Genomic DNA, 25,366 nt, shown 5'->3' on the forward strand with positions numbered 1-25,366 from the left:
CTCCGTGGAGCAATTCTTGCACGTGCGCCCCGCAGTTTTTGAAGCTGGAAAAATTCAGCCCAATTCCTCTGACACTCTGATGTATTGCTATGGAGAAAATGATGAGCTTTTCTCACAGGGTGGGGTGGGGGGGGGGGGGGGTTGCGGTGGCGGTGATGGAATCTAAATAGTCACGGCCAGGCTAATTTTCAGCAGTTAACAGCAGACTTCAGGGCAATATTAGTGGAGTTTTGGAAGCACGTCACTTTGCTGCCCTCATTTTCAGGTGGGATATGGACAGCTCGTTTCCTTTCCCTGAAGGACACTAGTGAACCAGTTGGGTTTTATAGCCATCCAACAGCGCCCTGATCACCTTTATTGGTACCAGCTTTTATCGCATTCGCTCTGCATTGATAGTCCAGTCACAGAACCACTATGCTGCTGTATGCAATTTGATATCAGGAAGCAAAGAAAATTAAAAGTGTTTGGAGCATAATGAAAAGAACTTCACTGATTGATAGCAAAATCCATTCTCCTAACAAATGCAGCTAATTTCTAGGATTAACTGTTGGGCGTTTGGAGAGAAGTTCAATGTTGGGATTTAATTTGGCTTCATGAGGCTTGAAATTTGGGCTTTCAGCAAATGAGTTTAAATGTGTTAGATTGAGATAATTTCACAATTAGATGTTCTGTGATTTCATGCCCTTCCTTATCAGCTCTGAGAATGGCTCTAATAGAAGCAGACAGTTGTATAGGCAGTGGCTGGCAATCTCCTGGATAAACACCAATATCAGCTTTCAAAAAAAAGACCTGCAAATACTGCTGTTTTAGACCATGTAAATAGCAGTCCTAGACCAAGGTTGTCCAAGTTATAGCCTGTTGACCATTTATGGCCCTCAGACCCCAACAATCTAATCCATGAAGCCCAGGCTTATATTTCTTATTCAGCAGTTTTGCCAGTTTGAATTCTGTGGGCTTGGAGTTTTGGAAAAGGCTGCTCTTAGTGCTGTTGCCCCACTGATGGATAAATCCTGTGCTAGAACATCTTGTGGCTTCAGATAAATATATATATATATATATATAAATAAAATTAATGAGGACGAGTATAAAAATATTTGGCCCCTGAGCCTCCTTGGTATACATCTAAGCAACCCATAAACACAAGAAATGTGAACAGCCCTGGTTTAAGACTGTACTATTTTCTTCCACTCATAGTTCCCGAGTTTTTCTCCTTACCTTCCCAATTTTATAATCTTCCTCATTTTCTCACCACAGCATTCAAATTATCTGTCTTTTGGTCCCTCACTTTCAAATGTGACTTTCAGTTGCACTGCCCTCTAGGGGTACCTAAAGCTACCTGTAAGAAGTTTGTCTTGAGTCTCCGAATGGCTTTGACCCAATTCTCTCCTGCTAGCTGGAAAGGGCAAAGTTGCTGACTGGAATTAGACATGGAATAATTAGGAGGAGAAACATGTCATCTCCCATTTTTCGACTGCTTCTTGTACCTGCAAATAATATCAGGGAGCAGAAATCAAAAAAATTGTGAAATATTGTTCATTGATGCTTAGGTATAGTTTATGTATACAAGTTACCATAGAGAGGTAATTCTTTACTTCCAATCTCTCCCAAGTTTGTGCATTACTCTCAAGCAGAAACAGTGAGTTAATAAACAAGATTCTGCAGAACAATTTCATACCCCACGAGATTTGGATAATGTGAATTGTTTTGTCATTTTGCTTCAATAATCTTGTTTCACAGGAATTTCAGTTGAAGTAATTTAATTTTTATTGTAGTTGCACCCTCAAAGCCCAAGTGTGGTGTTACACCGCATCCTGCAAAGGCCATGACAGCAATCCTAACATGTCATTCCGATGAAGGTGTACCTGCTCCAACTTATCACTGGGTGAAAATTGTAAACAATGTTCATCAGACAATCTCTGGCTATTTTGGTAAGAATGAAAAACAAATTATTTTAAATAATTAATAAAAATGTAGCCAAGTTACATTTCATTTTTTCCATGTATTTGTTCCTCTAATAACCCTTCCTACACATTTGCTCACCAGTTTGGAGGTCATTTATTTTGTTTAACCTTTCAGATCCAAGAACTGGAATCCTGACTGTATCAAATATTTCAGAGCATGAAAATGGTGTTTACCTATGCACAGCATCCAATAACTTGGGAAACCAATCATGCACTGTTGACCTGTCAATACTCTGTAAGTTTCCCATGGTAATCATGTTAAGCTTGGGCAAATAGAGGGAGTGGGGATCTTTGATGATCTTTGTTAATAGGATCAGAATACAGCTTTCAAGAGCAGTACAAGAGATGGAGATTATTAAAAGCAAAACATCTGAAAGCAAGTTTATGACAGAAATCTGCTGTGAAATTTTTAATCAGGACCAGAGACATAATGGGCTGGATTTTATCAGCCCTGTGGAGACAGGCTGGGAGGCCTTGTATAATGGTGGTGAAAGGTGTCAGGAGGCGAGCCCAATGTTTTCCTGCCACCATGGCAAATTCCCAGCGGCAGGAAACTCAGCAGCATGGCCTCCCACCAGGCAGCCAACTGTGCCAATTAAATGCTCAATTAAGAGCCATTTCCCAAACCTGCCGGTATTTTACTGGCGTTGGGAGGCACCGCTGCCATGTGGGCAAACTGCCAGAGCCTCCCAGTGGTTTCCAGTTGGTGGGTGCCTTCTTTATGCTGCTCCATGGCCCCTGGCGGCAATGGCTGCCATCCCGTCTACGAAGCTGCCGTTGGAAGGTGCACCCCCCTCCTCCCCCACTCCCTGATTGACGGGGGCTAACTGATAGGGCAGGCAGCTCTGCAAGTTGGACAGGACAGCAGTCCCGGCAGCAGCTCCTTAATTGGCTGCTGCCAGTAAAATGCCACCCAGGGTCCTGCCACTGGCCCACGTGGAGTTGGGTCCTGCTTTCGGTCCCGGTGGAATGACTACTTACCTGCTGACAAAGTCCAGCCCAATGAATCCATAGATGCAAATGTTGCAGTACTGATTTTCCATAACTAGACTTCATTTACTGCACTTCATAAATAAAAAAACTATATTATAGAGTTATTGGCTGGAAGGAGAGTGAGAGCTTGTCCAGTAGGGAAAAGGAGAAGAGTGCCAGTTTGAATGGAGAGGATGGGGGTCAGGAAGAATGACAACTTGAACTGAGAGAGAGGAATGGAATGGATTGGAGGAGGAATGCCAACTTCAACTGAGGTGGGGTGGGGGCAATGGGGAAAAGGGGAAAAGTGTCAGAGGATAGATGCCACAGCGAACTTGGACTAGCTATAGTAGCTTTGCAAACTACCAATGGGAGTGTTAAAGGTCGGAGAGTGACTGTTGAGATAACGTTTGGAAAGGTGATGATTTGTTGAAAATCCAAATGTCATGTTCCCTTTTAAAAATCGGAATCAATTGTAAAGTATAAGGGTGCTTAATAATAACCATATGCACCATTTTTAATGTAAAAATTCAACACTTTCTGGGAGACCATGCCTGTGTATCCCAATTTCATGCCATCAACATTTGGATTTTCCCCTTCAAGCTTTCAAGTATTTACATTTTTTCCTCCAATACAATTGAAGGAATGTTGGGTAGCCCTACAGTTTCAGTCACAAAACCATTGTCCCTTCTTATGTAGCTGTTTTTAAAGCTGTTCAGCAGTGTTTGCTAATTTTCTAGGTTATATATGGGTGTTACATTTAATAAATACTATGTGATAACACATTGCTAAAGCATTGTAAAGTTATTTTGGGCCATTATCAGAGCACCAATATTTTTTTATTTTTGTTTTATTTAGAGATACAGCACTGAAACAGGCCCTTCGGTCCACCAAGTCTGTGCCGACCAACATATACTAACCCTACAGTAATCCCATATTCCCTATCACCTCCCTACACTAGGGGCAATTTACAACAGCCAATTTACCTATCACCTGCAAGTCTTTGGGTGTGGGAGGAAACCGGAGCACCCGGCGAAAACCCACGCAGACACAGGGAGAACTTGCAAACTCTGCACAGGCAGTACCCAGAATCGAACCTGGGTCCCTGGAACTGTGAGGCTGCGGTGCTGACCACTGCACCACTGTGCTGCCCACATCAATTTCATCAATTTAACTCCACACAAGTCCAATTGTAGCCCTTGAAAACTGAGCATCGAGACATAAATGGAAACTCTTCAGTTGGTTGCTTACTATACATTTCTATTATGCTTTGGGTGAAAAGGTTCTGCCCAACAATGGTATTGAGAAGTCTTGCATTTATAATTTGAGTAAATCTGAGCTGAAATGACACAATGTAGTCACATTAGACTGACTGACTGGATGGATCAAATGATTTACTGGTTGCACTTTATTCCCATTTTCTTCTTTTTGCTCTAGCTTCTGAAAGTGATTACATTATAGGAGGCATAATTGGGGCAATTCTGGTAGCAATGGTCATTGGAGCTATTATCTGGGCAGCTACAAAGAAGAGAAAGAAAAATGTTGAAAAAGATACTGAATTTCAGTGAGTGTTATTTTCAATTCTATGTTATTCATAATGTTTCAGATTTCATGTTACGGTAAATGCTTTGCTTTCATTGCTTTTTTGTCATCTGTTTTCAACTCTTTATAGCAGACAGAGAGGAAAGCATTAGAAGCTGCCCTCTCCTGCATCCTTGCTTAGAGCACCCATGAGCTGAGTTTTTGATTGTGTGGGAGCATCCCACAAACAGTACCCATCTGTACCTAGTGTCATGCAGACCCCCACCTGCCAAGAATGTAACAAAATTTTTTAATTTTGTCATATGAACATTGATTTTAAATTGTTGCTGGAGTGAAGAAAGGACTTGTTAAAAAAAATCACCAGACACTTGGCTGCAAAAACATTTGCATACGAACAGACAGTGCTTGGAGAGACAAAGGACTATTCCCTGGTCCGCTTAACCCAAAATGGGCTGTGATCACCAGACATTGAAGGTGAGGATGCTCACGTTCCAGGATGACTGCTAAGATGGCAGAATCCACAAACAGAAGTGGTCAAAGAAGTTAGTCACATGACTAAACTGCTGGGCAATCTGTTTTTTAAAAATTGTGCCACAGAGAAAGGCAGAAGGCAGTTGAAACTGAAGCTAGAGCAAGGAAGCCTCTCTTTCTCTCTCTCGCTTTCTCCCAAGCCATCAGACTCACGAAAGACACGTAAACCTCAAGAGAGAAAAAACTCCGACCTCGAAACAAGTTGAAGCATACACTGGGCCCCAACTAATTGCAAGTCTGACTGGCAACCAAAGCCTTCACAGCAAACTCAAAGGACAGTAAAATAGAAACCCATCTATTGCCTCAAACTTTTCCTCCTCATTCTTTTCTACTTTTTAGTCTCTATCTGTGTGTGTGTTTATCGCGTATGCATGCTAGCATGGTCGCGTCGCATATCCGTAGTCGTTAACTGGATTAGAGTTTAAGATTAATAAACTTCCACCTTTCTTGTTTAAATCTAAGGAAACCTGTTTGATTTCTTTGCCTTACAATTCGAGCAGTGAACAAGGATTCATTAAGGGGGAGCTATAACACAGTGTTTTAAAAAAAAATTAAATCCTGTTACGGTTAAACCAGGCAAAGGCTGAGAGGGAACCCCGACACCCCTCTCACCGGACATAACACTAGTTAATTGATCCCACCCAGGCACCTGCAAGTGGCTAAAACTGGCCTAAGTTCTAACAAGTGAGAGGAGTTCATGAACTTTTTTGTCACCAAGATTGGGACCATCCTTCGTCTACCTCTGCCGCTTCCCTCCCTTCCTCTAGCCCAGCTGGCCAAATTGCCTCTAAGGTACCCCCATTCTCCATCCCTGATCTTGTATCTTTGTCTAGTTTCTCTTCCATCTACCTTCATGCCCTGTCCAAGCTCATTTCGTCCATGAAACCCATCTCCTGGTCTATCGACCCTGTTCCCATAAAACTGCTGACCATCCAACTTTCCCTCCTGGCCCCCATGTTAGCTGATACTGTTAACAGGTCTCTCTCCTCAGGTTCTGTTCCTCTTTCCTTCAAATCCACCATCATCGCCCCCTCCTCAAAAAAACAACTCCTAACCCCTCTGTTCCTGCAAACGATTGCCCCATCTCCAACCTCCCATTCCTCTCCAGTCCTTGAATGTACGGTTGCCTCCCAAATCTGTGTCATTTTTCCTGGAACTCCATGTTAGAATCCCTCCAGTCAAGTTTCTTCCCCTGCTACAGTACCAAAACAGCTCAATCAAAGTCACAAATTACATCCTACATGACTGTAATTATGGTAAACTACCCTTCCTTGTCCTATACGCAGAATTTGACCACACCGTCCTCCTCCAACTCCTCTCCTCTGTTATCCAGTTGGGTAGGACTGTAAATGCCTGGTTCCATTTTTATCTAGCCAGTAAGAGCCAGAGAATCACCTGCAATGGTTTCTCTTCCCGCTCCTATACGATTGCCTCTAGGGTCCCCCAAGGATAAATCCTTGCCCCCCTCCTATTTCTTATTTATATGCTGCCCCTCAGCAACATCATCTGAAAATACAGTGTCAGGTTTCACATGAACGCTGACTACACCCAGCTCTACCTCATCACCACCTCTCTCGACCACTCCAGTGTAGAAATTTCCTCCAACTAAGTATAGGGAAGACCGAATCCATTGTCATCTGTCCCTGCAACAAACTCCGTTCCCTAGCCATCCACTCCATCCCTTTACCTGGCTGAAACAGATTGTTCACTACCTTGGAGTCATGTTTGATTCCAAGTTGAGCTTCTGATCACATATCCATGCCATCACATTCCACCTACATTCCACCTCTGTAACATCACCTGACACCGCCATGCTCCTGTAGTATCCCAACACTCTCTATGTAGCTTCATATCTGAAGACGGTGAACTGGGCAAGAACCAGAGGGCAGCTGCTGCCAATGGGTCTGTACTCCAGAAACAATCAGTGCCATTAGCTGGAATTTAAACTAAGAAAGTCAGAGAGAATAAAAGATGCGTGTTATTTTGCATTTCTCAATCACAGAGAAAACATACTACGGCTCTAAAGAATATCATAACTGTTCATTGTTTCTCTTTCCTCAAGGGTCAAACATGAAGCCAGGAAAACATCTACTACATATGTGGCTGTCCCCACAGATCATGCACCAGCAGCATCAGCAAACGCAAATGATGTTGAGTTGCCAGAAGCAGCCCAGAGCAGCATGGAGGCATCTGATGTGCATAGACCTCCAACTGAAGCTCCGCTGTTGAGTGAAAATCCTGTATCCTCTGGCACTGAAAAAGCAGCAAAAGAAGAAACTGAGGGAGATGGTCCACAGACCACTTAGTTTACCCTTTTACCAAACCAGTTTACTGCTCAAGCAGTGTCAGAATCTGAAGCTATACACATAAGCCATAATGTCTTTTTACACACCAATATATTATATTACAATACAAGCCTGTTATTGGCAATGACTCTATGACAATGAACTAGTTTTCCTTTATTTAAAACTGCAATTGCAAGCACCATGTCCAGTCCCAAGAACTAAAGTCAATGTTAAAGTCAAAGTTAACATGATGCATAACTGCCCCAGGTATATTTTGCTGTGTTTAAAGTTTAAAAAAAAACATTTATTAAACTATTATAAACATTCCCAAATTAGTAAAACAATTTTCTTTAACTTTGCATGCAGGGCAAAGTATCTCATCCAATATTTGTTTGTAAGTGCCGGACATCCACTGATCCATATGATTAGTTTGTCACATGACTTTTCCAGCCCAATGATTAAAGCACAGCAATAGAGTTGTAATTAGGATTTTACATTTGACTAGCCCATAGGGTAAGTAGTGGGGGTTGCAACAATCGGCCTCAGCATCCCTCAACCAAGGAGAGGAAAAATTAATCTGAATTCCTGCTCCTAATCATTGCCCAGAGTCCCATATTTTGATCGTCAGCTGAGAACAGGATTAGACTTGGCTGAAATCCCTTTGGAGTCAAATAACCTGCTGACATTCACTGACAAGATTTATACAGGAAGAATGGTTACTTCAGTGAGGCATTGCAGGGCAGTCAGCAATCACAGCACAACACCTAACAAGTGTTTTTAGGAGAGGAGGAAGCAAAATTAAAAATGAACGACCAAGGTCGTTGTAATGTGAGGCTTTGTTGAAACTGTCCAAGCTCATTTCATACAGGATGTTCACATCCAGCATGGACAGAAAACTCACCCTGCCAGTTTTGTCTAGATTCAAATTTGGGTCTCAAAGATGAAATGACAATGTCCTTAATACCCACTATCTTGTATTAGTGAATGTTCCTGTTTAACCAAGTATTCTAATTGATAGGGTGTCTATTAAATGACTTGTATTGTATTATATATATATATGAAGTAAACACCAATGAGGAATGAGTTATTGAAGGACCAGTGCCTCATTAGGCTACATATTCCACAACTGCGTATCTGATGCAAGCCAAAAGCATATATTATGAAATAAAAACAGAAAATGCTGAAAATACTCAGCAGGTCTGGCAGCATCTGTGGAGAGAGAAACAGAGTTAACATTTCAGGTAAGTTCTACTGAGTATTTCCAGCACTTTCTGTTTTTATTTCAGATTTCCAACGTCTGCAGTATGTTGCTTTTATTTTAGCCTATATTATGAAATTGTTCTCAGACCAATGTGCGATTTTCCATCGATCATTATTAATGAATGGAAAACCATGACCTGGGTTTTTAAGATGTGCGCTCCTTGGATGAGCCAGGAAAATACAAGTGGCATTTTTGCCCCATAATTCCTTCAACACAAAGCTCACTTGTCAACAGCAGAAAGTGGTTCCTGAATATGGAATTAAGATTATTGTAGGATAGAAAATTAAACTCTTAAAGAAAAATGTTACGGAGTACAAGGAAAGAATATAGAAATTGGATTAGAATAGATAACTGCAGTGTAGACCTAGCACTGCCACATGCATGATGGATGAGCTGCCTTTTTCTATGCTGAAATTTTTACACTCTAACAAGTAAAAAAAAAATGAACCCCTCACCAATCAAGTTTTCAACAAATTTATTTCATCATAACTTGCGGCATTTTGTAATCAATGCCATTTAAAAAAACATTTTCTATTTGACTAATATCTGTCCGAGTAGCTACACATAAGCTAAAAGCTGGATAAGCCCATGGTTCCTATAGGTTCTTACTCCTCTTTAAAGCCTAATATATCAAATTCAAAGCACAAGAAGCTTACAAACTGCTACCTCCGGGTATTCGGTTCAGAGTCCAGTATGACTCAGTATCTTCAGAAAAGGACAGAAAAAATTAGTTTATATTATGGCTAATGCAATTTTTCAAAACTAAATACATTTTGTACATAATTTTTTTCATGGTTTAAGTAATCTAAAATGCAGATAAAATCATGCAGTACAACAACCCTGGTTCTAGGATACAGTATTGTGACACAGACTGAAGTGTTTTTCAAAAATAGTTTGTTGAAAAAAAGACTCCTTTATCAAATTTTATACTAAACAGCCTATTAAATTAGCTGTGCGCCTGTATCTATGCAACTTGTGTAAACCCAATTAAATAGTAGATTCAATGGGGACAATTTGTCCACATAGGGCTGCTGCAAACTATTTTGATTCCCTGGAGTCAGACATTACTGCGGGCTGTGCGGTCTATGCGGCCAAGGCAATGATATTGCTGAGGAAACCCAAGTGAGGACCCATGGCGCTGTCTGCCCCGGGAATCAACGTCGTCTGCATAGCGCTGCTTCATGAATGAATTTCCCCCTATATCTGTGTATATGACATATGAATAGACACATTTACACGCTTATACAAGAGTGGAAGCAGAATGACCTGTGAAGTGTTTAAATGGAAAACAGGAGATGGTTAAATGGCTGAAGTGATGTTAACATGAGACGATACAGAGAAACAGTTTTAATAAAATTGGAGACATTTAAGAGACACAGACAATGTGCAAGTCACTTGTGTGGTGGTGGGTGGGTTAGTGAAGGGTAAGGCAGGCATGAAATAGAAATAGGAAAGGCTGGTATCAGGGAACAGAATCAGACTAATAAGGCCATAAGAAAAAAACAAAGAACGGTGGTTCATTTCTAAAGGGGTAGAATTGAAAAGCAGAGAAGTTATGTTAAACTTGTATAGAACCTTGGTTAGTCTAGGAGTACTGTGAAAAGTTCTGGTCTCCACATTATTAAAAAAAATAGAGGCACTGGAGAAGGTGCAAAACCATTTTAGTAGAATGGTACCAGAACTGACAGGTTACACACATCAGGAAAGGCTGAACAGGGTGGAGCTTTTTTCTATAGAAAAGAGAAAAATGAGGGGCAACCTGATTATGGCAGATGCACACACTTGCAGGCAAGACCAGATCTAGGGACCATCAATATAAGATAGTCACTAACAAATCCAGTAGGAATCCAGGAGAAACTTTTTTTATCCAGAGAGTGGTTAGAATGTGGAACTCACAACCACATGGAGTAGTTGAGGAAAATAGCGTGGATGTATTCAAGGGGAAGCTATATAAACACATGAGGGAGAAAGGAATAGAAGGATATGTTGATGGGGTTAGATGAATGTGGACCATATACACCAGCTTGGACCTGTTGGGCCAAATGACCTGTTTCTGTGTTGTAAATACTATGTAATTTTATGTAAGAAGCCAGCAATTTGAAGAAAGGGAATAAAAACTGATACCAAGGATGCAGAGTGACCTGCCAGCACAGTATTCCAATAGAGAGTCCCCAGCCTAAGCACCAACTCATCTTCCCCTACCCCCTGAAATACTGACACAAACATCCTACATGCTGGTGAAGCAAGATGGTTATGTTAGCATTTCCAGGTCAATGTGAGAGACAGGTAAGTGCTTGTGATGGGAACCTACATCAATATGCTGGCAGGTCAACCTGCACTCTTGGTATTAGCTTGCTTTTTTCCTCCTTAGGCTGTTATATTTTGTTCCACTTTGCCAGCTTTTCCTGTTTCTATTTCACATTTGCCATATTCCTCCACCATTTATGGTATTCACAAGTTCTCTGTTTTTAATTATCTTTATTTTTTATGTTGCACTCTATCATTTAATGTTAATATCATTGCAGCTATTTAATGATCTCCTGTTTTCCATTCAAGCAGGTTATGCGAGTTCATTTTTATATGTGGGTTTGTGTTTTTTCCCCTGCCTTTCCTTTGGTTTGGTTTCTTTTCAATACCCTTGATTGGTAATGGAAGGTTATACCTGAAATGTTAAATTGTCTTTTCCCTCCAATGATGTTGACTGATGCTAATTGTTTCCAGCAGTTTCTGTTTCTGATTTCCAGCACTTACAGTTTTCTACTTTTTGTTTTTAGTTAGCAAGCAGCTTTCTTTAACTGTCTGATTCTTAACATATTGTAGAATTGTCGACTGTCCAGGTATGGGACAGAAGTTTGTCTTGACAAAAGATCATCGTAACTTGTCTTTGAGACACAATTAATTGATTCAGTGCTTGTATTGCCACTAAGACTGACAAGACTTTAATCAACTGTGTTATACTTTCATAATTCGACAAGTAACAGTCTGAAGTTAACAATATCTTAATAAAATAGAAGTGGATTAATCTAACTTACTTTTTAAATAAAACTTATGATTTTAATTTCAAAAACTTGTAATTTCATCCCCCATATGAGGGAAATCAATTAGAGGATTCATGACTATCAATAACTGTGACCCCTTTCCTGTCTGGATGCGATACTGAGATGATTAAATATTCCATTGGACATAATAGACTTCAGTTGCTGTTTTCTGTTGAGAGCAGCAGACTATTGTTACATAGAAATATGAAGATTGTGATGGATAAATGTGCTGGAATTTTGTTTTATATCCTTTGTGGATCAATGGGTTCCCCAAATTTTGCAGTAATAATGACAGTGAAACTGTTAAGGTTCGCTGTCATTACTGAAACTGGCAGCAACCTCTGGATTTCCCAGGTGAGAACCTTTTATTATTTAATAAAAATCAGTAATGTTTTCCATTTAAAAATTTAAATTAATTCTAAGGGCTTAAAGCCCTTTAAAAATGGCGCCGGTGCCTGTGTAGTGGCGCTGGACACCATTGCCGGGCACGCGGAGGCCGCCCCTACACGTCATTGGGGGCAGGCGCTCCGCCCCCACTATTTAAGTGAGCCCCTGTGCGAAATATCGCGGGAGCTCTTCGGCGGCCGCTGAATGCGGGCACTCCGCCAAGTTCAAAGGGTGCCGCCAAGGAGCGCGGAGCTTGGCGCCTGAGTAAAACTCATCCCCAATCTTAATTTCTGCCCTAATCTTGTTAATAGCATATTTCTCAAAATCCGCAGTACCACTCCATAAGAAATCATCAACATGCATCATGCAGAGGCCTGGAAGTTTCCCTTTGATCCCAATAAAACATGGCAGGATCTGCTTTTAGTTGAACACAACTAATTTTCGACAAAACAGACCTCATCGAGAAATACAACACCCTAGAAGCATTATTAAGGCCATAGACGCATTTGTTCAGTTTCAATAATTTTCTTTCTGTATCTGCTGCCTCTTTAGTTGGTTTCAGAAACACTTCTCTCTGAAAAGTATCACCCTGCAGAAATGCAGCTTTTATGTCAATGGAGCTACACTCCCATGAATATGTGGCCAAAAGAGCTTAAAAGATTTTAGGATTATTTTTACAGTTGTGGGAGAGTCCACTGTAACAATGGCATCACACAGTCGCTCTTCAAAACCCCTCACAATTAGCCTTGCTTTATCCTTATAAGTTCCATCAGGAAGGACTTTTTCAGTACAATTCCATTTATGTGACAGGGCTAGCTGTCCCCTAGCTGATATCTCAGGATAAACTCCAAACTCTCTCTAATTCCTTATGTTTTACTTCTCTTATTAGTTTATCCTCAAGTTTATTGGCAGCCACTAAAATCATGAGGACTTCTGCTTCTAGTTCTATTCCGAGACAGCCCTCTAGCCTTTGTTTCATTGTGGTATCTGTTCAAACTACAGCGTCCATTAGTACTTTGATGTCTTTCGGAACTACAGCTAGATCTCCCTCACATTTTATCGGAGACTCTTTCGCCAGTACGTGATCATTTCCTTATGCAAGAGTCACTGCCAGACCCACTATCTAAATTTGCACTGTGCTTTCTTACCCTCCATTCTTTCACCCCACTCTGCCAGCTTTGGCTTCTTGGCCATCATCTTGAACATATAACCAATATTTAAACTGGTCTGTAAATTTTCCTGCATGTCCCACACTTGTTGCATCCCTCCATTTATTAGACCCCTCTGGAATATGTCACCCGAGTACTTACTTGAGGCAATTGGCATTTGGATGCGATAGCTCTTTCCTGAGCATCATGATCGGTTACATTACTATCCAACTCTTGATCTACCTGTGCCTCAGGACCTTTATCACAAAACTCATGAGTATTTGAGGTACAAGGTGTCTCTTTTCCCTCCATCAGCTGCTCAGATTCTGAGATTTTGTAATCATGCCTGATTAATCATGAGGAAAGAACTTTAACAGTTTGTTTTCCATACTTGATAACTATTCTCTTACCAGGGCCCTTCCATTCCCTATGGCCCTCTCTTTTATAATACATCCAAATCTTCTGAACTAAATTCCATCTCATATGGCCTTATACGATGCCTCAGAGCTCTGTAAATTTTCCCCAAGACCTCAGCCTTAATGAAAGCCCGTCTTCCTGCATGTAAAGCATTCAAATGTGCAGAAAAAATGGAACTAATTGTAGTATCTTCGAGAGCAGGAGGATTGTTGCACAGTACAGAAGGAAATGTGGGATTCCGCCCATAGACCAATTGATAGGGACTATATCCTCCAACCATCTAAAATGAATTCTTTGCATGAACCGCCTATGCCAGGGCAGTTGTCAACTTGCCGTTTGGCTGGTCAGCCAAAATTTTATGTAATATTTCATCAATCACTGTGTGATTCCTTTCACAAAGCCCATTGCTGAAAGGACTTTCAGCTGCAGTATTCATAACCATAATGTTCATGTTTTCACACATATCTCTGAACATTGGCAAATTCCCCTCCATTATCAGTCAGAAACTTAGCTGGTGGCCCAAGTCCAGTCCCTATCCATTTCTCCATAATTTTGTCTCTAATCACCCTTTTGTCCTTACTATTTATTTTTGTAGAAAGACTAAATCTAGTTGCTAGGTTTATAAAATGTAGAATGAAAATATTCTCGTCTTTGTCCCACACCTTTAAATCCATGGCAACTACTTCGTTAAAGTCACGTGCCAATGGAAGGCTGACAATAGGACGTGATGGTGTCCTCCGATACTTTTAACAAATTTCACACTTTTCACTAATCTCTTCTATTATCCTTGTATACTCTTCATCAATCACACCTGCATCTTTTAGTCAGGTTTTTAATCTCTGACAATTGTCTGTGTAACTTTAAGACAATTTGCCTTTTATATCTCTGATTCTTAACACCTGATGCCATCAATACTTCTCTAACACTCTGACTAGAAATATCAGGTTTTGTTAAGGGGATACAATAATTTCCTGACTGGGTAAACTGCAAATTCACTGGCTTCCCAAAAACAATTGCCTTATCATATTCCATATCAAGTTTCATCTGTGCCTTTTTCATTTAGGGCTTACTCAACAGTAAAGGTATCTCACTGGAGACTACATCAGTACTGATAAAGTGGCTTACCCCAACTATTTTACATGGGATTATTCCTCTCTTCAGCGACTTCAATGCGTTGTCATCATCAAACCTAAAACTGATAGTACTTTTATACTTCTTAACCTTGTGTTGATCCTCACTACTGAGTGAATCCAGATAACATTGTAACCAATCAATTCCACATATTGTCGACGTATAAGCACTATCCAGTAAAGCACAGTTGAATGAATCTGCAACTAACACATTCATCACAGGGCTAAAACTCCTTGTGACAAGTACAATTCATTCAGATCCATCAGTATCTTCCTCTTATGCCTCAGAATTGTCTGCATCGTGTGTTATTTTGAAGGCTCCGCCCCTCCGCTTAGGGCAGTTCATCGCATAATGATACTTCGAGTCACATCTGAAGCACCTATTAACTGTTCCTTGGGGATTCCTGGAATTCATTCGCCTATGATTGCTGTTCCAATTCTGTCTTCCACTGAAGTATTCAAACCTGCTAATGGTGCTTTCATCCTCATTCCTCCTGTCTTTAACTCTTCCATCATACTTATGCCTGCTTCCAGTTTCTGGATTATTTCTAAATCTAGTAAACATTGAGTCCTCTATTCTTTGTGCTACCACACAGTGTCTTGTTTATTCTACCAAGACAGCAGGAAATGACTGTTTCCCCAGGAATTTCTTTAAGGCCACAGACATTTGGTCCAACTGGGAGTCTTTGTCCACAAACCGAACTCCAGTTAGAACCAGGAGCCTGACCATATGCAACACCCTAGCACAATCTAGCAATTTAAAAGTTAGCACTGAACCAGGGATCTCCAAATTGAATTTCCTCAATCTATTATACAGTCTGTTGAAGTCCATAATATACTCCTCCATTGAATAACCATCTGTTTTCCAAAATCTATCAAAGTCTGACCATGCCTCATTTACATTCAATAGATCATCTTTCTTGTAAATTTCATCAAAGAATTCTAACAGAAGATCCAACCCTTCATCAGTATCCAACTGGCGAGCAACCAGTTCAGAAAACACTTTACTTCTGATTTTACTTTTGGTAGGAAGTGACAACGCCAAAGCCAGTAGAAATGTAATCCATGTCCACATATCCACTTCATTCTTTCACTGGTCATATGGTTCAGACTCCAAAAACACCGGAGGGTAATCACATCCTGACAATTTACACTTGCTTTCTGCCTTGCTTACTGACATATTTTCTACAAAGCCCTTGAGATTTTACTTTTCTATCCAAACAAAATTTCCTATTTTCCAACCTTCAACTTTAGGCAGCCATCCTCTGCTACGACATTAAATTCCAGAAAGCTTGTTATGGAAGGATTAGGCTGGAGCCTATATTTACTCAGTTTCACATTTATTGTGCAGAGTAAAAGGATTTCAAACATGTATCCCCTCACTCAAACCCTCCACCAGTCTCAGTGAGTGTCTGCTTATAAGTGCTCAACTAAGACCTCAATTAACACCCGTCACCTGCATATAATCAAACCATTGACGCACAATTAACAGATTAACAGATAGTGGGGTATTTAGCGATGGTAATGCGATTGAATGACAAGGGGAGATGGTTGGATTCTCTCTTGTTGGAGATGGTCATTGCCTGGCACTTGTGTGGCGCAAATGTAATTTGCCACTTTTCAGCCCAAGCCTGAATGTTGTCCAGATCTTGCTGCCAATGGACATGGACAATTTCAGTATCTGGAGAGTTGCGAATGGTTCTGAGCACTGTGCATGCATCAATAACATCCACTTCTGACCTTATGGTGGAGGGAAGGTCATTGATGAAGCAGCTGAAGATGGTTAGGCCTAGGACACTACCCTGAGGAACTCCTGCAGTGATGTCCTGGGACTGAGATGATTGACCAACAACCACAACCATGTTCCTTTGTGCTAGGTATGACTCCAACCAGTGGAGAGTTTTCCCCCTGATTCCCAATGAGTCCAGTTTTGCTAAGGCTCCTTGATGCAACATTCAGTCAAATGTTCCCTTGATATCAAGGGCAATCACTCTCACCTCAAGTTCAGATCATTTGTTCATGTTTGGATCAAGGCTGTAATGAGGTCAGGAACTGAGTGGCCCTGGTGGAACCCAAACTGAGTGTCAGTGAGCAGGTTATTGCTGAGTAGATGCGGCTTGATAGCACCGTCAACGACACCTTTCATCACTTTTCGGATGATCGAGAGTAGGCTGATGGGCGGTAATTGGCGGAGTTGAATTTGTCCTGCTTTTTGTGTACAGGTCATTCCTGGGCAATTTTCCACATTGTCGGGTAGATGCCAGTGTTGCGGCTGCAGTGGAACAACTTGGCTAGGGGGGCAGCAAGTTCTGGAGCACAAGTCTTCAGTACTATTGCCAGAATGTTGTCAGGGCCCTTAGCCTTTGCAGTATCCAGTGCCTTCAGTCATTTCTTGATATCACGTGGAGTGAATCGAATTGGCTGAAGACTGTAATCTGTGATGCTGGGGACCTCAGGAGAGGGCCAAGATGGATCATCCATTCACCACTTCTGGCTGAAGATGATTGCAAATGCTTCAGCCTTATCTTTTGCATTGATGTGCTGGATTTCCCCATCATCGATGGGGATATTTATGGAGCCTCCTCCTCTAGTTAGTTGTTTATTGTTCACGACCATTCACGGCTGGATGTGGTAGGACTGCAGAGCTTTGATCTGATCCGTTGGCTGTGGAATCACTTAGTTCTGTCTATCGCATGCTGCTTCCACAGTTTGGCACGCAAGTAGCCCTGTGTTGTAGCTTCTCCAGGTTGATACCTCATTTTGTATGCCTGGTGCTGCTCCTGGCATGCCCACCTTCACTCTTCATTGAACCAAGGTTGATCCCCCAACATGATGGTAATGGTAGATTGGGGGATAAGCTGGGTAATGAGGTTCCAGATTGTGGATGAATACAATTTTGCTGCCGCTGATGGCCCACAGCAACTCATCAAATCCTAATTTTCAGTTGCTAGATCTATTCAAATCTATCCCATTTAGCACGGTGGTAGTGCCACACAACATGATGGTGGGTATCCTCAATGTGAAGATGGGACTCGGTCTCCACAAGGACTGTGTGGTGGTCACTCCTACCAATACTGTCATGGACAGATGTGTCTGCGACAGGTAGATTGATGAGGACGTGGTCAAGTAGGTCTTTCCTTCTTGTTTCCCCCTCACCACCTGCCACAGACCCAGTCTAGCAGCTATGTCCTTTAGGGTTCGGCCAGCTTAATCAGTAGTGGTGCTACCAAGCCACTCAATGAAGTCACATTGAAGTCTCCCACCTAGAGTACATTCTGTGCCCTTGCCACGCTCAGTGCTTCTTCCAAGTGGTGTTCAACATGGAGGAGTACTGATTCATCAGCTGAGGGGTGATGGTAAGTGGTAATCAACAGGAGATTTCCTTGCCCAGGTTTGACCTGATGCCATGAGACTTCATGCTTCCGGACTCAATGATGTTAAGGACTCCCTGGGCAACTCCCTCCCGGCTGTATTCCACTATGCCAGATTTATACTGTCATCCAGATAGGGGAAAATCACACGACAGAGATCACTAGATCTTTGTGGGGTGCCATCTTCAAGATCAGTGACGAGCACGCTTGCTTCACGACTGACCACGGAATCCGGGCTATTGTTTAAAAAGCTATGTGATGTCATCTGAAATAGGGCCACAAGCGAAAACTGAGTGCCTCAGGGATTGCAAGACTAAGTCGGCAGTGGGCCAGAAGAATTTTAAGATTGGAGTTGCATTCTTGCTCTTTATGGCCCCATAAAAATCTTGAAAAATACCCTTAAAACGTACTTTTTGGAGAAGCCTCCAGTGGTCCTTTTAAGGATTAAGGGATGCCTGTTAGGGCTGTTGAATCCTGTTTCGCTTCTCAATGCCTGGAAAATGGGTCTGATATGAGTAGTGCATGCTTTGCTCATATCTTTTTGAAAACTGCAATGGGTGTCCTATAACCGGCATAGATCCCCAGTTTGCATATCTAAACAACCTCCCATATGTTTTGGGTGGGTGTGCTGGACGCCCATTGAAAGGCCTGCCTGAAAGTTGATTCAGGCCGGCAAATGGGTCCCCACCAGATTTTCAACTTCCGTTCATCCATTTTTCAGATGAGAACCAGGTGGCCAGCAGTTGAATGCATACCCACCATATGTACTCTGTGCTCTGCCATAGAGTCTATCGAATTTATTTTATCTCCTGAAGGAGGTCAATAACAAAAGGTATAATTTCAATTAAAAAAATTCTTTGTCCTCAAATGTAATTGGCTGATACTCTGTTTGACAATACACCTTATATTTTTCAAGATCATTTGCATTTCCAGATGACATTCCATCAGCCTTAAGAGGACCTGAATCATGATATTTGATGGAGAATTTGTTGTTTCCGTTTATTCTCATTGTTATAGCTTTCAATCGCATTCAAAACCAGATTTTCTATAAAGTGATGGACCTTTGTCACATAGTTCAATCTACCCATTATAGAGTCTAATTACATGCACTTTGAGGTCACATGCAGTCCAACCAACCTGTTGTAATATCACAGAGTCCAAGCCTTTCATTTTATGTTACAGAGACCAACCCAGTTATTGTGATGTTGCTATGGAATCCAATTAATTGTTTATTTAGTTCTCTTTTCCTATTTTTCTTCCTTATTTGCATTGCACATCTCACATCATCTGTGAGGATGGGCATGTGATCTGTCCTAGACATCTGGCAACAAAAGTCTAAGAGGTGGACCAAACAGCCCCTGGATGTTTGATTTTTTTTCTCCCATTGCGATGTCATTACAATGATTGCTATCCATTGCGATGTCATGCACAGGTCATCCCATGCATTATTTTGTCATGTGCTATCCTTCCCATCAACTGTAATGTCATATATAATGAAACCAATCCGTTGTTGTGTTATGGTAGCTTTTTTCTCAATTAGTAAAGTCATAAGAGAGCTATCCTGCATGGAATAATATGCAAATTTTCATTAAATTACTTCTAAGATCTAAGACGTCCTCAATTGAAATCAATAGCCCAAGGAGACACCAATGCTTGCAATACTTGAAGACATTGAGGAACTTTCAAAATGATGGACTTTACACTGTTTATTTGGGAGAAACACATATTTCTGAAAATCTGATAACAGGTGACATCTCCTACAGTATAGCCAAATCCAAACCTCCATCAGAAGGATTGACACTGATCCATGCTGGGGGAGTAAGAGGATGGGTTCCATGGCAATACAAGGTCCTCTTCCAGTCACAGGAACTGTGGACATCTCCAAAGACTATAGGTGCTAAAGAAGAGGTTTTCAAAGAATTATGTCAGGTGCTCAGGAAGTCCTATGGAAAATGCACAGTGGTGATCAGACCAAAACAGTGGGTTGCTTCTTCTGGATTGAAGTACCATAATCCTACTAATGACCCATCAGAGATTCCTGCACAGAAACCAGAGGTCATCCAGAATGCCCCATCACAATCCTCATCGACCATTCAAATGAATAATATTTCTTGCTGTCCTAAAATTGCTAGAAGTTATGGCCATGAGCTTTTGTACTTTCCTCCCGGTTATCCTCACCTCAGTCCTTTAGAATCAGCGTGGTCTTCACTCAAATGGACGATAATCAATAACAGGAATGATTTTACTGTCACTGCTTTTCCAAAAATAAATGACTACAAGTGTATCCACTTAAAGGCTCTGATCGAAAATGGCATTGAAGGAGTAACGCCATTCAAATGGAAAACATCTTTTAGTAGAGTCAAGAAGTGGGAAAATCGTTACCTTTACAGCCAAACTTAATTATATCCCACCTGTTTGAGAGCTGCAAATAAAATGTAAATGGAACATTTGCAGCTTTTTAAAATCATTTTAGAAAGATTTTAAGAAAGTAACTTTTCCATTTTTATAATTCAGAGGTATTATTGTGTTCCACCATGTACAGAGGATGGAATCCATACCAACAATATTTACTGGGGGCATGTGGGGGCTCCGTAACTGAAGAATTTTTTTTGTGTGAAACAGTACACAGCATCCTTTTAACCAATTAATTTTGTACCTTTCTCCCAGCCCACTCATCTTGCATTCAGAACTTGACCCTTTATAACCCCATCAAATTTCTCTAAAATCTATAGGATCTTACTAAAACTCAACAATGTTGAATAATTAACTCTCCATCACTCACAACCTATGCTATGGTGAAAGAGTCACGTTTGTATTTCAACATTTTCTGCACTTCCTTCTTTTACCTGATACCTTAACTTAGAGATGAAGCTAGTGTGTCAGCTTCAGCCAATTGGTTGCAGTATACCCTCTGGCTCAGATGGCAATGGATCAAGACCCCGATCACAAGTTTGAGTTTATAATCTAAACTAATGTTCCAATGCAACATTGTCATAGATGCTACCTTCCCTTCAGATTAAGTGCTAAACTGAGGCTGTGGCTGACACTTCCAGTGGTATAGGTAATTGCTAAAAATCTAATGGCATTATTTGAAGGTCAGTGAGGAATATTTCAAAAAACTTCTATCACTATCATCAGTAATATGAATGACATCCTTACTCAGTGACAGAACACTTGCCTCTAGGTCGGAAGGTTGTGGATTTGGAACCATATTAGCAATAGCACTCATGGGACTATGGTAGTAAAATGGTTATGCTACTGCATTAGTAATCCATGAGTTCAAATCCCATCAGGGTAGTTGGGGAATTTAAATACAATTAATTAAATAAATATAGCATAATCAATAATGGTGATCTTGAAACTACTGGATTGCCATAAAAATCCATCTAGTTCACTAATGTCCTACAAGAAGGAAATCTAATATCCTTACCCAGTCTGGCCTATATGTCACTCCAGACACACAGCAATGTGGTTGACTCTGAAATGGCCAAATAAGGCACACAGTTGTATTTAAGAAGGTGGCTTAACAAGACCTTCTTAAGGGCAATTCAAGACGGACAATAAATGCTCACCTTTCCAGCAATGCCCACATGCTATGAATGAAGCATAACTGAATAACTTCCAGGGAAGTACTGACTGAATGCCTTATTGACTCATATAAGTCATTATGTGAGGTCCTATTGTCAGTTCCAGTGGTTCAAGTAAAATTCATTTACTTAGTTAAATCTCCCCGAAAACATGGGAAAAGGTAATAAATCTCATGCAATGCCGCTGTCATGTGCTGAATTTGGCATTATCTTTCTTTCAAACCACTTTCGACTGCAAAAATTAACCTCTGGCTTAACTTCTAGCTGTTGCTTACAGTTTTCCGTTCAAACCTGATTGCCCTGTATATCTTTTCCACTTTCATTATTAATTCTGGCCCCTGGAAACAGGGATTCAACCAAACTGACTAACCCCTCTTTCAGGAATATCTCCTCCTCAGGCGCAGCATGCAGTGATGATATGAATAGAACTGCCTTCTCACAAGTAGTATGGATATACAAAATACTGCAGTACAGAGGGATCTGGGTGTTCTTGTACATGAAACACAAAAGGTTAGCATGCAGGTGCAGAAAGTAATTAGGAAGGCAAATGTAATTTTGGCCTTTATTGTTACGGGGTTAGAGTTTAAAAATAGGGAAGTCTTGTTACAACGGTACAGGGTGTTGTTGAGGCCACACCTGGATTACTGCGTACAATTTTGGTCCCTATATTTAAGGAAGGATATACTAGCATTGGAGGCAGTTCAGAAAAGGTTCACTAGGCTGATTTCTGGGATGAAGGGGTTGTTTTTATTAAGAACAGCTAAACAGGTTAGGCCTTTATTCATTGGAGTTTAGAAGAATGAGAGGTGATCTTATTGAAACATAAGATTTTAAGGGGGCTTGACAGGGTAGATGTTGAGAATATGTTTCCACTGGAAACTAGGGGACATAGTTACAGAATAAGGGGGTCACACATTTCAAACTGAGGTGCGAAGGAATTTCCTCTCTCAGAGGGTGGTGAATCTCTGGAATTCTCTACCTCAGAGAGTTGTGGAGGTTAGGTCACTAAATGTATCTAAGGAGGAGGCAGATGGAGTTTTGAAATCTCGGGGAGTTGAGGGGTATGCGGAGCAGGCCCGAAAGAGGAGTTGAGGCCTGGGAGCCTGGGACAGATCAGCCATGATCTTATTGAATGGCGGGACAGGCTTGAGGGGCTGAATGGTCTACTCCTGCTCCTATTTCTTATGTTCTTATTTATTTGGTCACACCAAAAATGAGATGATGACTTGCTTATTATGGACCTGGAATGAGATGCTAACACCTTGTATCAGTTTGAGATTGACTGTATGTTGTGACATCCCCCTAAATGGCTTGTCTGGCTTTATATATATCCATGCCTGCAGCCTATGGCCTTCCTTTTTAAACTTGTGCAAATTCACTGTTTTAAAACACAACCCTTGAAGATAACACCATCCCCAAATCCTTTCCATGAAGAAAGAATTATCAAGAATTCTGAAATGTGACAGTCGTATTGCCTTTCAATGAAGGCATCTCCCAGTCAAACTGGGGGCGGTGGTGGCCTAGTGGTAATGTCACTGGACTTGTAATCTAGAGACCCAGGGACCTGGGTTCGAATATCACCATGACAGATGGTGAAATTTGTATTCAATTAATCTTGTCACAGCAGTATTTGTTTGACTAATCCAGGCATCTCAAGCTTACATTAGAAGCATTCTGACCAGTTCTTCATGTGGTACACCTTTAAGAGGTGTAGTCATGTGCTAATGCACAGCAGTGTAAGAGCTGTGATGTAACACACCATGTGACTTCTGGTGAGAGGGCAGTCTGAAAAAAGTATCTGTACAGTGAAGACCTGTGTTTTCATGCAAAACCATCCTTAAATAAAGAACTCATGATATTGTGTTACTGATCCAGTCTTGAGGGGTCAATGCCTTGTGTGTAGTAGTCACTAACACAGAGGTTATGGAAAATCAATATGGTGACAGCTTGTGGGAATTTCAATCTCAACTTTCTGAGTATTCTTCCACACCTTCGAAGAAGTGCTAGTCACAGCCATCCCAGCTCTACGGGAACTTCAAGGGCCTGAATCATGGTTCCATTGCTTCATGCAACAGCAGCAGTGTAGGCAGCTGGGTAAGCTTGTGTGCACTGGGTCGTGAGGTCGAGCAGCTACAGACTCCAGTTAGACTCAATATCCATGGAGATTCTGAGGGTCAGATTTCTCACATCAGCAGCGACGAGGGAGGGTTTGAATGTGCTAGATGCTCTACAGATTAAATGGACCACCCATTGACCAGTTTGTCAATTGATGTCGAGCTAAGGGCCGCGAGAGTGACTTCACAGAGGCTGAGCTGGCAGGCTGCATCATCGAGCTCATGACGCATCCACAAAAATAGAGGTATACCAGAGGGATCTCTTAGAGAAAGCCAAGGGGTATACCATGGACACCTTTCTCAAAGATGGTCGAAATGTTGAGTCCATCATTGTGGGCCAACAGCGTTTACACTCCCTATGTGCTACATTGCTACATTGAGTAAGGATTTCAGGTCCAGGAAACTGTGTAAAGGTGCAGGCTCTTACATATGCTCATGGTTGCCCAGCATTTAATGACATCTGTAAGGCATCGGTGTCAGGGGTCACTGGAAATGCCAGTGTTGGAAAGCTAAGCCAGATGCTACTGGTAAGAGTCCTAACAAAGATCAGGCAGACTGTAAGAAGGATTCACGCCCTGGCAAGCTTAGCAGTCGTACTCCACATCATAACTGATACATCCACAAGATTGCAGGTGAAGTCAGCCCCTGTGATGATGATGGCGAGGGTCTAAGTCCGAGTAGGCGAAAGGAACAGTGGCTTCATGTTGTCGGTGCCACTGAACGCACTGATTTGATTACTCGACTGGAGGCATTTGCATCTATTCATGTTCTCTGTCCAAAAAAGGATACACATGTGCTCTGTGTGAAGGTGGACACGGGTGCCAGTGCAAATATTTTACCTCTACGCCTACTAAAAGATATGTGTTTTCGGATAAATAGTGAGCCATGGAGACGCCCACGAACACCCAACTGACTGCATACAATGGTTCCTCAATTCCATGTTTAGGGTCCATCAAGATTAATTGCAAATACAACCAATTGGAATGGAAATCTCACCTTTTTTACATCATCCAAACGGCTGGACCTGCTATTGCAGGACTGCAGGTATTTGACCCTGGTAACCATACATGACATTAGGCATCACCCACGGGAGTGAACAAAGCATAAAAGACAAACCAGTTCTCATGTTTGTTTACCCTGACTATTTCAACAGAATTGGTAGCTTTAAGGCAAACTACACATTTAGGATGATGGGACACCCACCATTGACCCACCCTGAAAATGTAATGTCCACATCCAAGACAAGCTCAAAACTGAGCTCAATAAGCTGGAGATGGATGGTATCATACAATGTGTCCAGGACCACACCGACTAGTGTAGCTCCCTCACTTGCGTGGTAAAAAGCACCTTGCGGGTATGCTTGGACTCCCGCAGGCTGAACCAGCTCTTAAGAGATGCCCGCTTAAGATTCCCACCCTTGAAGAGTTGAACCCCAAGTTTGTGCGTGCACAATTCTTTTCAAAGCTAGAAGCCAAGAATGGCTATTGGTTGGTGCACTTGGCTAAACAGTTGCAAGAGCTCACCACCTTCCACATATCTTTTGGTAGGTACTTCTTCCAACAGCTCCCTTTTGGCTTGCCCATCAGCCAACTTGTGTTGCAGCAACACATGGACTGCATCAC

At 41.5% G+C, this 25,366-nt stretch overlaps 2 protein-coding genes across 2 annotated transcripts in view; both read left to right on the top strand.

The window, feature by feature from the left end:
* Positions 1-7,312, top strand: part of LOC137377407 (V-set and immunoglobulin domain-containing protein 1-like) — a 43,245-nt gene extending 35,933 nt beyond the window's left edge. The window contains exons 5-8 of the mRNA XM_068046987.1: positions 1,773-1,928; positions 2,077-2,196; positions 4,371-4,497; positions 7,069-7,312. Of these exons, the coding sequence (XP_067903088.1) occupies positions 1,773-1,928; positions 2,077-2,196; positions 4,371-4,497; positions 7,069-7,312 (647 nt within the window). The remainder of the gene's footprint in view (positions 1-1,772; positions 1,929-2,076; positions 2,197-4,370; positions 4,498-7,068) is intronic.
* Positions 7,313-19,618: 12,306 nt separating this feature from the next.
* Positions 19,619-20,443, top strand: LOC137377408 (uncharacterized protein C21orf140-like). Its single transcript, XM_068046988.1, has 2 exons — positions 19,619-20,026; positions 20,078-20,443. The coding sequence occupies exons 1-2, from the start codon at positions 19,619-19,621 to the stop codon at positions 20,441-20,443; spliced, it is 774 nt and encodes a 257-aa protein (XP_067903089.1).
* The last annotated feature ends 4,923 nt before the right edge of the window (positions 20,444-25,366 follow it).

The sequence above is a fragment of the Heterodontus francisci genome, chromosome 15 (assembly GCF_036365525.1).
Source record: "Heterodontus francisci isolate sHetFra1 chromosome 15, sHetFra1.hap1, whole genome shotgun sequence".
Lineage (NCBI taxonomy): Eukaryota > Metazoa > Chordata > Chondrichthyes > Heterodontiformes > Heterodontidae > Heterodontus > Heterodontus francisci.

Excerpts from the sequence above, each read along its gene's own strand:
- LOC137377408 (XM_068046988.1), top strand. The coding sequence starts at position 19,619 with ATGCAAATTTTCATTAAATTACTTCTAAGATCTAAGACGTCCTCAATT. Across the intron at positions 20,027-20,077 it reads TGATCAGACCAAAACAGTGG|ATTCCTGCACAGAAACCAGA; the intron begins GTTGCTTCTTCT and ends GACCCATCAGAG.